The 12,237-nt window shown below is 41.1% G+C and overlaps 1 protein-coding gene across 2 annotated transcripts in view; it reads left to right on the forward strand.

Annotated features, from left to right (window-relative positions):
• LOC140491968 (protein KIBRA-like) overlaps positions 1-12,237 on the forward strand; it is a 154,463-nt gene that overhangs the window by 46,423 nt on the left and 95,803 nt on the right. For both annotated transcript variants that reach the window (XM_072590508.1, XM_072590509.1), the window contains 2 exons: positions 1,184-1,260; positions 7,162-7,241. In XM_072590508.1, the coding sequence (XP_072446609.1) occupies positions 1,184-1,260; positions 7,162-7,241 (157 nt within the window). The remainder of the gene's footprint in view (positions 1-1,183; positions 1,261-7,161; positions 7,242-12,237) is intronic.

Here is a 12,237-nt window from a genome sequence, read left to right on the forward strand (position 1 = left end):
TCGCTGTGCAACTAGATCCTCTAGAAACTCAGTATGATATTTTAAATTAAATGTGTTATGGTGAACATTTGGGGCAGGAGAGACTTTAATCTGGACCTTCTCACACAGAGGAAGAGACGCTACCATTGTACCAGAAGGGTCTTCTGGAAACTCAAACACTGGTAAAGCTGCTATGATGGGATAAAAACAGAGCGAAATGGGAAGTTACATGTTTGAATTATGGACTTAACTCCATATGAATTTTCTTCACACCTCGCAAAGCAAACTGCTGGAAGCATTTAAGATCATGTTAGGATTCTGATATATGGAATTTTCAGGTTTTTAACATCCCTAACTCATGCCTCCTTGGCAGTTGAAATTCTTCCCTTACTCTTTGAAGCCAATTTCTGTTTGGTTAATTATTTTGAAGAATTAGAGTCATAGAGTTTTATAACATGGAAACAGCCCCTTTGGTCCAACTTGTTCATGCCAGCCAGATATCCTAAATTTATCTAGTCCCATTTCCCAGCACTTGGTCCATTTCCCTCTAAACCCTTCCTATTCATATCCCCATTCAGATGCCTTTTAAATGTTGTAATTCACCACTGCCTCTGGCAGTTAATTTCCAGACACGCACCACTCTTTGCATGAAACGGTTTCCCCTTAGTTCCCTTTTATATCTTTACCGTCTCACCTTAAACCCGTGCGCTCAAGCTTTGGACTCCCCTACTCTTGGAAAAAGACCTTGTCCATTCACCCTATTCATGCTCCTCATGAATTTATAAACCTCGATAAGGTCACCCCTCAAGTGTCCGATGTTCCAACAAGCCCTAGCCTATTCAGCCTCTCCCTGTAGCTCACACCCTCCAACCCCAGCAATATCCTTGATAATCTTTTCTGCTGTTCCCTGATTCTACTTAATAAACTCCCTCATTGATAATCAGTTCATTTGATCATTTGGAACAAATTCTAACTTTTTAGACACCGATTAATTAAATTATACCATGTTTTAAAACCAAAATTGGTAACTTTTTGTTGAATAATGTTCTGCAGTCTGGAAAGGAACTGATTGCTAGTTTGTACTAACTTAAGCTTCCATGTGTGTTAGTTTGCACATGCATTTATTATTCTATTTATTTGTTTGTTTATGCTGCTTCTAAGAGCCAAACTCTGCATGTTTGAATACTTTTGTGATTCTTTACAGTGTTTTCTGGATCTTCATCTAGTACTAAGTATGACCCTGACATTCTCAAGGCGGAGATTTCAACAACAAAATCTAGGGTAAGAACACGTGCAAGTGTAATTCATAAAATTGTGAATATCAGTTTCTAGGAATCTCTAAAATGATCATAAAGATCTCTTAGAATTTTTGTAGTTTGTAGGTCTGAAATGTTTGTTTATGTTACAAACATTCAAGAGACACCTGGATGAATACACAGATAGGAAGGGAATGGACGATATGGATCCTGCAGGTGAAAGCGGTTTTAGTATGGAAGGACAAAATGCCTCAACATGGGCTTAGAGGGCTAGAGGGCCTGTTCCTGTGTTGTATTGTTCTTTGCTCTTTATTACAGAACTTAAAAGTTTAACTGAAGAATTTAATGAGAACTGGCACTTATAAACTTTGATGGGATGTGGGCATTGCTGGCAAGGGCAGCATTTGTTGCCCATCCCTAATTTCTTTTGAGTTGACTGGCTTGCCAAGTCATTGCAGCGGGCAGTGAAGAGTCAACCAAATTGCTATTGTCTGGAGGTGCATATAGGTCATATTAGGTGGAAATGGTAGATATTAATCAAGTCAGATGGATTTTTACAACAGTCCATGATAGTCATTGTCAATATTAAAGACTAGCTTTTAATTCCATATTTTATTAATTGAATGTAAATTATACCAGCTGCTGTGATTGAAATTGAACCTATGACACAAAAGCATTAGCTGGACCTCTGGATTATTAGTCCAGTGACATTATTGTTACACCACCATCAACCCCCTACTTTGTGGATCATATAATGTGATATGGCCACCTAAAATAAGAATCAGCATTACAACTTGGGTAGTGTGTTGGAAAAAGGAAAGAAAAAGGTCCACACAAATGATAATGTAGAAAGCAATTAGTAAATAGAGTGGAAAATCATGGTCTTAATTCCCCAAGTACAGAGCTTTTGGCAGACTAGTATATTTTAAAAGGTTGTGCATGTTGCCAGTGCCACCACTAGGTGGAGCAATTCATACAGAAACTTGGAATGTTGCTTTGGGTTTGATGTGCAAGTAATGACAATCAATACCTTACAGAATAAAATAGAATCTGGTGAGGTCTGTTATGTACCAGACCAAACCCCCTCAAAACATATTAGGAAGATAGCCTAGATTTACTTATGATGCAATTTGATTAGCAGGATAGATCGTGTGAATCCATAGAAGAGTATAAAGGAAATAGGAGTCTACTTAAGAGGGAAATCAGAAGGGCAAAAAGGGGACATGAGATAGCTTTGGCAAATAGAATTAAGGAGAATCCAAAGAGTTTTTACAAATACATTAAGGACAAAAGGGTAATTTGGGAGAGAATAGGGCCCATCAAAGATCAGCAAGGTGGCCTTTGTGTGGAGCCGCAGAAAATGGGGAAGATACTAAATGAGTATTTTGCATCATTATTTACTGTGGAAAAGGGTATGGAAGATATAGACTGTAGGGAAATAGATGGTGACATCTTACAAAATATCCATATTACAGAGGAGGAAGTGCCTGGATGTCTTGAAATGGTTAAAAGTGGATAAATCCCCAGGACCCGATCAAGTGTACCCTAGAACTCTGTGGGAAGCTAGAGAAATAATTGCTGGGCCTCTTGCTGAGATATTTGTATCATCGATAGTCACAGGTGAGGTGCCGGAAGACTGGAGGTTGTCTAATGTGGTGCCACTGTTTAAGAAGGGTGGTAAGGACAAGCCAGGGAACTGTAGACCAGTGAGCCTGATGTTGATGGTGGGCAAGTTGTTGGAGGGAATCCTGAGAGACTGGATGTACATGTATTTGGAAAGGCAAGGACTGATTAGGGATAGTCATCATGGCTTTGTGCATGGGAAATCCTGTCTCACAAACTTGATTGAGTTTTTTGAAGAAGTAACAAAGAGAATTGATGAGGACAGAGCAGTAGATCTGATCTGTATGGACTTCAGTAAGGCGTTCGACAAGGTTCCCCATGGGAGACTGATTAGCAAGGTTAGATCTCATGGAATACAGGGAGAACAAGCCGTTTGGATACAGAACTGGCTCAAAGGTAGAATACAGAGGGTGGTAGTGGAGGGTTGTTTTTCAGACTGGAGGCCTGTGACCAGCAGAGTGCCACAAGGATCGGTGCTGGGTCCTCTACGTTATGTCATTTATATAAATGATTTGGATGCGAGCATAAGAGGTACAGTTAGTAAGTTTGCAGATGACACCAAAATTGGAGGTGTAGTGGACAGCGAAGAGGATTACCTCAGATTACAACAGGATCTGGACCAGATGAGCCAATGGGCTGAAAAGTGGCAGAAGAAGTTTAATTCAGATAAATGCGAGGTGCTGCATTTTGGGAAAGCAAGTCTTAGCAGGACTTGTACACTTAATGGTAAGATCCTAGGGAGTGTTGCTGAACTAGGAGACCTCGGAGTGCAGGTTCATAGCTTCTTGAAAGTGGAGTCGCAGGTAGATAGGATAGTGAAGAAGGCATTTGGTATGCTTTTGTTTATTTGTCAGAGTATTGAGTACAGGAGTTGGGAGGTCATGTTGCGGCTGTACAGGACATTGGTTAGGCCACTGTTGGAATATTGCGTGTAATTCTGGTCTCCTTCCTATTGGAAAGATGTTGTGAAACTTGAAAGAGTTCAGAAAAGAGTTACAAGGATGTTGCCAGGCTTTGAGAATTTGAGCTATATGGATAGGCTGACCAGGCTGGGGCTGTTTTCCCTGGAGCATCAGAGGCTGAGGGGTGACCTTATTGAGGTTTACAAAACTATGAGGGGCATGGATAGGATAAATAGGCAAAGTCTTTTCCCTGGTGTTGGGGAGTCCAGAACTAGAGGGCAAAGGTTTAGGGTGAGAGGGGAAAGGTATAAATGAGACCTACGGGGCAACTTTTTCACATAGACGTTCGTACATGTATGGATGAGCTGTCAGAGGAAGTGGTGGAGGCTGGTACAATTGCAACATTTAAGAGGCATTTGGATGGGTGTATGAATAAGCAGGGTTTGGAGGGATATGGGCCGGGTACTGGCAGGTGAGACTAGATTGGGTTGGGATATCTGGTCGGCATGGACCGGTTGGACCCTTGGGTCTGTTTCCATGCTGTACATCTCTATGACTCTGAGTCAAACTATCGACTTTAAGCAAAACATGCTTGATTTTTTTACAGTACAATTAAACTGCAGACAAAATAAAATGACAAGAATTGCCTTACCTGTAACTCTATCGAAATGGTTAACAAAATAATAATATATATTAACTACTACTAATTAACTCTTCCAATGTAGTAATCTGTGCTGGGTCCACTGCTTTTCATCATTTATATAAATGATTTGAATGTGAACATAGGAGAATTAGTAAGTTTGAAGATGACACCAAAATTGGAGGTATTGTGGACAGCAAAGAAAGTTACCTCAGAGTACAGTGTGATGTTGATCAGATGGGTGAATGGGCTGAAGAGTGGCAGATGTTGTTTAATTTTGATAAATGTGAGGTCCTGCATTTTGGATAGGCAAATCAGGGTAGGTAAAAACAATGACTGCAGATGCTGGAAACCAGATTCTGGATTAGTGGTGCTGGAAGAACACAGCATTTCAGGCAGCATCCAAGGAGCAGCAAAATCGATGTTTCGGGCAAAAGCCCTTCATCAGGAATAAAGGCAGTGAGCCTGAAGCGTGGAGAGATAAGCTAGAGGAGGGTGGGGGTGGGGAGAAAGTAGCATCGAGTACAATAGGTGAGTGGGGGAGGGAATGAAGGTGATAGGACAGGGAGGAGAGCATGGAGTGGATAGGTGGAAAAGGAGATAGGCAGGTAGGACAAGTCATGGGGACAGTGCTGAGCTGGAAGTTTGGAACTAGGGTGAGGTTAGGGAAGGGGAAATGAGGAAACTGGTGAAGTCCACATTGATGCCCTGGGGTTGAAGTGTTCTGAGGCGGAAGATGAGGCGTTCTTCTTCCAGGTGTCTGGTGGTGAGGGAGGACTTAGATATTTAATGGAAAGATCCTAGGGAATGTTGCTGAACAAAGGGACCTTCAAGTGCAGGTTAATAGTTCCTTGAAAGTGGAGTAACAGGTAGATAGGATAGTGAAGAAAGTGTTTGGTATGCTTTCCTTTATTGGTCAGTGCATTGACTATCAGAGTTGGAAAGTCATGTTGTGGTTGTATAGGACACTGGTTAGGCCACTTTTGGAATATTGTGTGCAATTCTGGTCTCCCTCCTATAGGAAGGATGTTGTGAAACTTGAAAGGGTTCAGAAAAGATTTACAGGGATGTTGCTAGGGTCAGAGTGTTTGAGCTATAGGGAGAGGCTGAATCAGCTGGGGCTGTTTTCCCTGGAGCTGAGTGGTGACGCTTTAGAGGTTTATAAAATCATGAGGTGCATGGATAGGGTAAATAGACATAATTTTTTTCCCTAGGGTGGTCCAGAACGAGAGGGCATAGGTTTCAGGTGAAAGGGGAAACTTTTCACGCAAAGGGTGGTGTGTGTATGGATTGCTAGAGGAAGTGGTGGAGGCTGCTAGAGGAAGTGGTGGAGGCTGCTAGAGGAAGTGGTGGAGGCTTGTACAATTAGAACATTTAAAAGGGTATATAAATAGGAAGGAGGGATGTGGGCCAAATACTGGCAAATGAGACTAGATTAATTTAGGACACCTGGTCAGCATGGACAAGTTAGACTGAAGGGTTTATTTTCGTGCTTTATATCTCTATGACTCTATCCCATAAACACACCCTTAGCAAAGGCAAATTCAATAAAATAGATTGTCTCACATGCTATTCTAGCAGCAGGAAGAGAACCCCAGCTTTTAGTTGCAACAGCGAGAACAATAAGAGCTTCCACATCTAGATTCAAGACCCCAGGGTCTGCAGAAAGCTAAAACCAAAAATCCTGGTTCTTGTGAATACTTGACCCTATTCATGCTGCTTCTGTTGTTCCACAAGCTTTTTACCTTGTTGGCCTTGAGCAGACCACTCTGCATCTCTGTCTCAAACTTTCTTCATTGAAAAAAGTCAGGACAAAATACAGTTAAAGCCATAGTACCATCACACATCCCTCAAGAAAAATGTCTGCTCAGTATTAGCCACTCGCAGCAAAACACTGGCATCCAAAAGCAGCCCAAAGTTCAGAAACAAGAAACAATGAATTTGAGTTTGAGTTATTGTCAAATGTACCAAGATACAGTGACAAGTGTTGTTTTGCATATAGACAGATTGTACCACAGAAAGTGAATCAGGGTTGCAGAACCGAGTGCAGAATATAGTGTTACCGCCACAGACAAGATGCACAGAGAGAGTGAGGGATTGAAATTAACATTTGAGAAGTCCTTTGCAAAGTCTGATAACAGTACGGAAGAAGCTGTTCTTGAATCAATGTATGCTGGACAATGTGTCCATCTCCTTACAGAATTCGCTAAGTTTCACAAAATGCAGATCATAACTCTACATGTTCCTGTCACTTGTTGCTGTATTTGTATTGTGGGTGTATCTGTGCATGTATAGATTATAGTGATCATTTTTAGTGGTGTTATTCTATCAATGCATTAGTGATCCATTCTACTGTTTTCTCAATACTTCCTTTCTCATTATTTGTTGTTATCTGTCTTGGAAAATAATTCACTTATCAGGAAAAGCAAATGTGGCACAATTTTTTTAAAAAAATTGTTAATATCTGAGTTTATGGTTTTCATTAGATGAGCCCAAACCTGATTTTCAGTTTTTTTTTCATTTTAAGCCTCTAACATTTTCTTTCTCCTTTCATCAACAATTATCTCATGGTTAATGAAGATGTAATAGCTTCCATAGTATAAATGATAAATAAATAGTTTTTGGACAGATTTTGGAAAAACAATAGTGATACAGGTATAAAAAAAACAAATATGTAGAGTATGAAAAATTTTCATTTTTTTTTCACTTGTTAGTAAGTATTTCCTTATATGGATAATTATATTATTTTTCACGACTTCAGGTGAATAAATTGAAACGAGAGCTGACTCATATGAGGCAGGAGCTTCAGTACAAAGAACAAGGATTTGAAACTCTAAAAGCGTAAGTACAAGAAAACATTTTCGGGAGGTCATGTGAAACTGTACAGGACATTGGTTAGAACACCTTTACAATATTGTGTGCAATTCTGGTCTCCTTTCTATAGGAAGCATGTTGTGAAACTTGAAAGGGTTCAGAAAAGAGTTACAAGTATGTTACCAGGGTTGGAAGGTTTGAGCAATAGGGAGAGGCTGAATAGGCTGGGGCTATTTTCCCTGGAGTGTCAGAAGCTAAGGGGGGTGATGCTATAGAGGTTTATAACATCATGAGGGATCATGATAGGGTCAATAGATAAGGTTTTTTTCCTGGATTGGGGAAGTCCAGAGCTAGAGGGCATAGGTTTAAGGTGAGGGGGGAAAGATATAAAACGCACCTAAGGGACAACTTTTTCACACAGAGAGTGATGCATGTATCGAATGAGCTACCAGAGGAAGTGGTAGAGGCTGGGACAATTACAACATTTAAAAGACATCTGGATGGGTATGAATGATAAATAAATAGTTTTTGGACAGATTTTGGAAAAACAATAGTGACACAGGTGTTTTAAAAAAAAAACAAAAATGTAGAGTATATATATTTTCATATTTTTTAAGGAAAAGGAAAGGGTTAGAGGGATATGGACCAAGTGCTGGAAAATGGGATTAGATTAATTTAGGATATCTGATTGGCATCTGATCAGATTGGACCGAACAGTACTTCTTCTGATTGGACCGAAGAGTCTGTTTCCATGCTGTACATCTCTGATTCTATTTCCTTCAGATGCTATTGTCTATGCAAGGAATTTTATAGAATCACACAGTACAGAAGAGGTCCTTCGGCCCATCAAGTGTATACCATCAAAAATGCGCTGCTACTTTACACTAGTCCCACTTGCCTGCATTAGGCCCATAGCCTTTAACGATATGACACTTTAAGTGTTCATCCACATACTTTTTTTAAAGGTTGTGAGGTTTGCCATCTCAACTGTACCAGGCAGTGAATTCCAGAACCTCACCGCCTTCTGGGTGAAAAAAAAGTTTTTTTCAAATCTCTAAACCTCCTGCCTTTCAATTTAAGATTAAGCCCCCTTTTCATTCGTTGACAAAAGGAAACAACTGCTTTCTGTTCACCCTGTCAATGCCCCTTGTACACCACTATCAGTTCCCCACCCCCACAAACTTCTCTGTTCTAAAGAAAACAGTCCCGACTTATCCAGCCTCTCCTCTTAGCTGACGTGATCCATCCCAGACAACATCCTGTGAATCGCCTCTGCATTTTGTGTAAGGAAACCAGACATTCATTAGTAGGAAAGATTATCGAACTTTCCATTCATATTCAAAGGTACTTGCTTTCGAAACAGGAATTTAAAGCTCACCAAATATATAAAATAAGGAGTAGAGCCAATTAAGGACCAAGAAAGAATTTTACACGTGGAACTGTGTTATTTTCACAGATAACCATGCCCGGTAACTAGTGATATTTGTCATCTCTACCAGCATATATTACTGCTTAAGGGTTGTTTGAGATCGTTTGCTGCCACACGTCCTTCTTTATCTTTGCTTCTCTTGAGCTTATGCAGTGGTAGAGTATCTACAGAAGAAGTACTGTTCTTAAATAGCAAGGTAGCTTATCACATGATGACCTCTCTTGTTTTTCTAGACTCTTTCACTTGATTTTCTTTAAAGTTACTCATTTTCTGCTTAAATTCTGAGGCCTTTTCACTTCTCAAGTCCAGTTCTGAATTTCTTTTCAGCCTTTACACTATTCCTTGCATCTATGTCTCTTGGAGCCTTAGGTTAATGGTTACAATGCTTAATATGAAAGCTGAGCATATTTCTTTTGTACTCCCTTGCCTTACCTTTCAGTTTTTTGCAATGTTTTTAATCGTCATTACCTTTTCCTTTGGTGATATCAATTTTACTTCCTGGATCCTTTTGTTTTGCTCCCAATAGAACCTCTTTTGCTAAAGCCCCTATATTTTCTCGATTGCTACTCCTATGGCTACTGCTGTCTGTCTCTGTTGGGAGTAGCTTTTTATCTGTTGACTGAGTGTGACTTTTTTAAGTAGCAATGCTTTTAAAGTGGTAAACTTACTTGCCTGAATATTTTTCTTCTGGATTACTGAATTTCATCTGATGGGGTCACACTGCTGCAACTATGTGGTATTGTCCCACATGACCACAACTTGTCTTTCATGGAACTTGCCGTCTCTACCAGAATGTGTAATTGGGTGAGGGTTGTTGAGTTAATTTGTTGCCACATATCATCCTTTTGACTTTGCTTTGTCGAGGGCCTACCTAATGATTGCTGATAAAGGATTTATAGCAAACAGTATCTAAAAATACACTGTTTGGAGATATCAGAAGGTTAATTATATGACAGCAATAAGTACATTTAATCAGCCATTATTATTGGGACCTTAGAGAATTGGTTATAGATGCATTTGCTCCTTCTAATAGCTAGAGTTGAATATTTTGTCTTCACCCACTCTGATGATGTCACATGGTCTGTGAGTGAAGACAATGTAACATGAACAATAGCACCTCAAAAACTATTACTTTTTACATCAGATGCAGAGGGCATACCTGAGGCACTAAACGAGTAATTTAAATCTGTACTTATCAAGGATGCTTTTTCTGTTAATTGTTGGAAAAACGCATCTAGTTCGCTAACGTCTTTCAGGAAAGGAAATCTGCCATCCTAACCTGGTCTGGCTTACACATAACTCCAGACCAACAGCACTGTGGTTCTCTCTCAATTGCCCTCTGAAATGGCCTAGCAAGCAATTCAGTTGTACAAATGATTACAAAGTCTCAAAGAAATGAAACTGGACTGATCACCTGGCATTGACTCAGGCAACATAAAGGACAACATCAGAAACGGCCTGTTATAGAGTCATAGAGATGTACAGTATGGAAATAGACCGTTCGGTCCAACCCGTCCATACCGACCAGATATCCCAATCTAGTCCCACCTGCCAGTACCTGGCCCATAATTTTGTAAACCTCTATAAGGTCACTCCTTAGCCAGGGCAAACAGCCTCAGCCTATTCAGCCTCTTCATGTAGCTCAGATCCTCCCAACCCTGGCAACACCCTTGTAAATCTTTCCTGAACCCTTTCAAGTTTCACAACATCTTTCCGATAGGAAGGAGACCAGAATTGCACACAATATTCCAACAGTGGGCTAACAATGTCCTGTACAGCCGCAACATAACCTCCCAACTCCTGTACTCAATACTCTGACCAATAAAGGAATCCTGCAAAGTGCTCCTTAGTAACATATGGGGGCTAGTACCAACATTGGGAGAGCTGTGTCACAGACTAATCAAGCAAAAGCCTGACATTGTCATACACATCAAATCATACCTTACAGGCAATGTCCCAGATAGCTCCATCACCATATCTAAATATATCCTGTCTCTCCGGCAGCGCAGATTCAGCAGATATGGTGGCACATTCGTTAGAATTGAAAGGGAGTTGTCCTGGGAGTTCTCACCATTGACTCCATACCCCATAAAATCTCATGGCTTCAGGTTAAACATGGGCAAGGAAACTCCTGCTGATTACCATGTACTGTCCTCCTTCAGCTGATGAATAAGTACGTCTCCCATGTTCAACAACAGCTGGAGGAAGTACTGAGGATGGCAAGGGCTCAAAATGTAGTCTGGATGTGGAATTCCAATGCCCATCAGCAAAAGTGGCTCGCAGCAGCACTACTGATTGAGCTGGTCGGGTCCTAAAGGACATAGCTGCTAGATTGGGTCTGCAGCAGGTGGTGAGGGAACCAACAAGAGGGAAAATTTTACTTGACCTCGTCTGCCGGCTGCATCTGTCCATGACTGTATCGGTAAGAGTGACCACTGCGTAGTCCTTTTGGAGACAAAGTCCTGCCTTCGCATTGAGAGTAACCTCCATCGTGTTGTGTGGCACAATCACCGTATTAAATAGGGCAAACTTCAAACAGATCAGCTCAAAACTACTCATCCATAAGGTACTGTGGACCACCATCAACAGCAGAACTGTACTCCAGCACAACCTGTAACCTCATGGCCCAGCATATCCCCTACTCAACTGTTACCATTAAGTCAAGGGATCAATCCTGGTTCAATGGACAGTACAGGAGGACATGCCAAAAGCTGCATCAGGTATATCTGAAAATAAGGTGTCAACTTGGTGAAACTACCAAACAGGACTACTTGCATATCAAACAGCATAAGCTGTAAGTGATGGAGCTAAGCGATCCCACAACCAATAAATCTGATCGAAGCTCTGCAGTCCTGCCACAGCCAGTTGCGAATGGCGGTGGACAATTAAACAACTCGCTGGAGGAGGAGGCTCCACAAATATCCCCACCCTCAATGATGGAAGATCCCATCACATTGGTGTAAAAGATATAGCTGAAGCATTTGTAGCAATCTTCAGCCATAAATACAGAGTGGATGATTAATCTCAGTGGTTTCAATGGTCCCCAGTCTTCAGTCAATTTGATTCAGTCCACATAAGATTAAGAAATGATTGGAGACACTGGATACTGCAAAGGCAATGGGCCATTACAACATTCCAGCAATAATTCTGAAGACTTGTGCTCCAGAGCATGCCACTCCCCTGGCCAAGCACTTCCAGTACGGTAACAACTCTGGTATCTACCTAATAATGTGGAAAATTGCCCAGGTATGTCCTGTACATGAAAAAAAGGGACGCATCCAACCAAATACCACCCCATCAGTCTACTCTCAATCATCAGTAAGTGCTGGACTAAGTCATCAATAGTGCTGTCAAGCAGCACCTGAACAGTAGTTCCCTGCCTGGTGATGCCCAATTGCGTTCTGCCAGGGTCACTCTGCTCCTGACCTCATTACAGCTTTACTTCAAACATAGACAAAGGAGTTGAATTCCGGAGGTGAGGTGAGAATGACAGCCCTTATATCAAAATTGTATTCAGCTGACTGTGGTATCAAAGAGCCATAGCAAAGCTGGAATCAGTGGGTGTCAGGGAGAAAACTCTGCCCTGGTTGGGGT

This window comes from Chiloscyllium punctatum, chromosome 20, assembly GCF_047496795.1.
Source record: "Chiloscyllium punctatum isolate Juve2018m chromosome 20, sChiPun1.3, whole genome shotgun sequence".
NCBI lineage: Eukaryota > Metazoa > Chordata > Chondrichthyes > Orectolobiformes > Hemiscylliidae > Chiloscyllium > Chiloscyllium punctatum.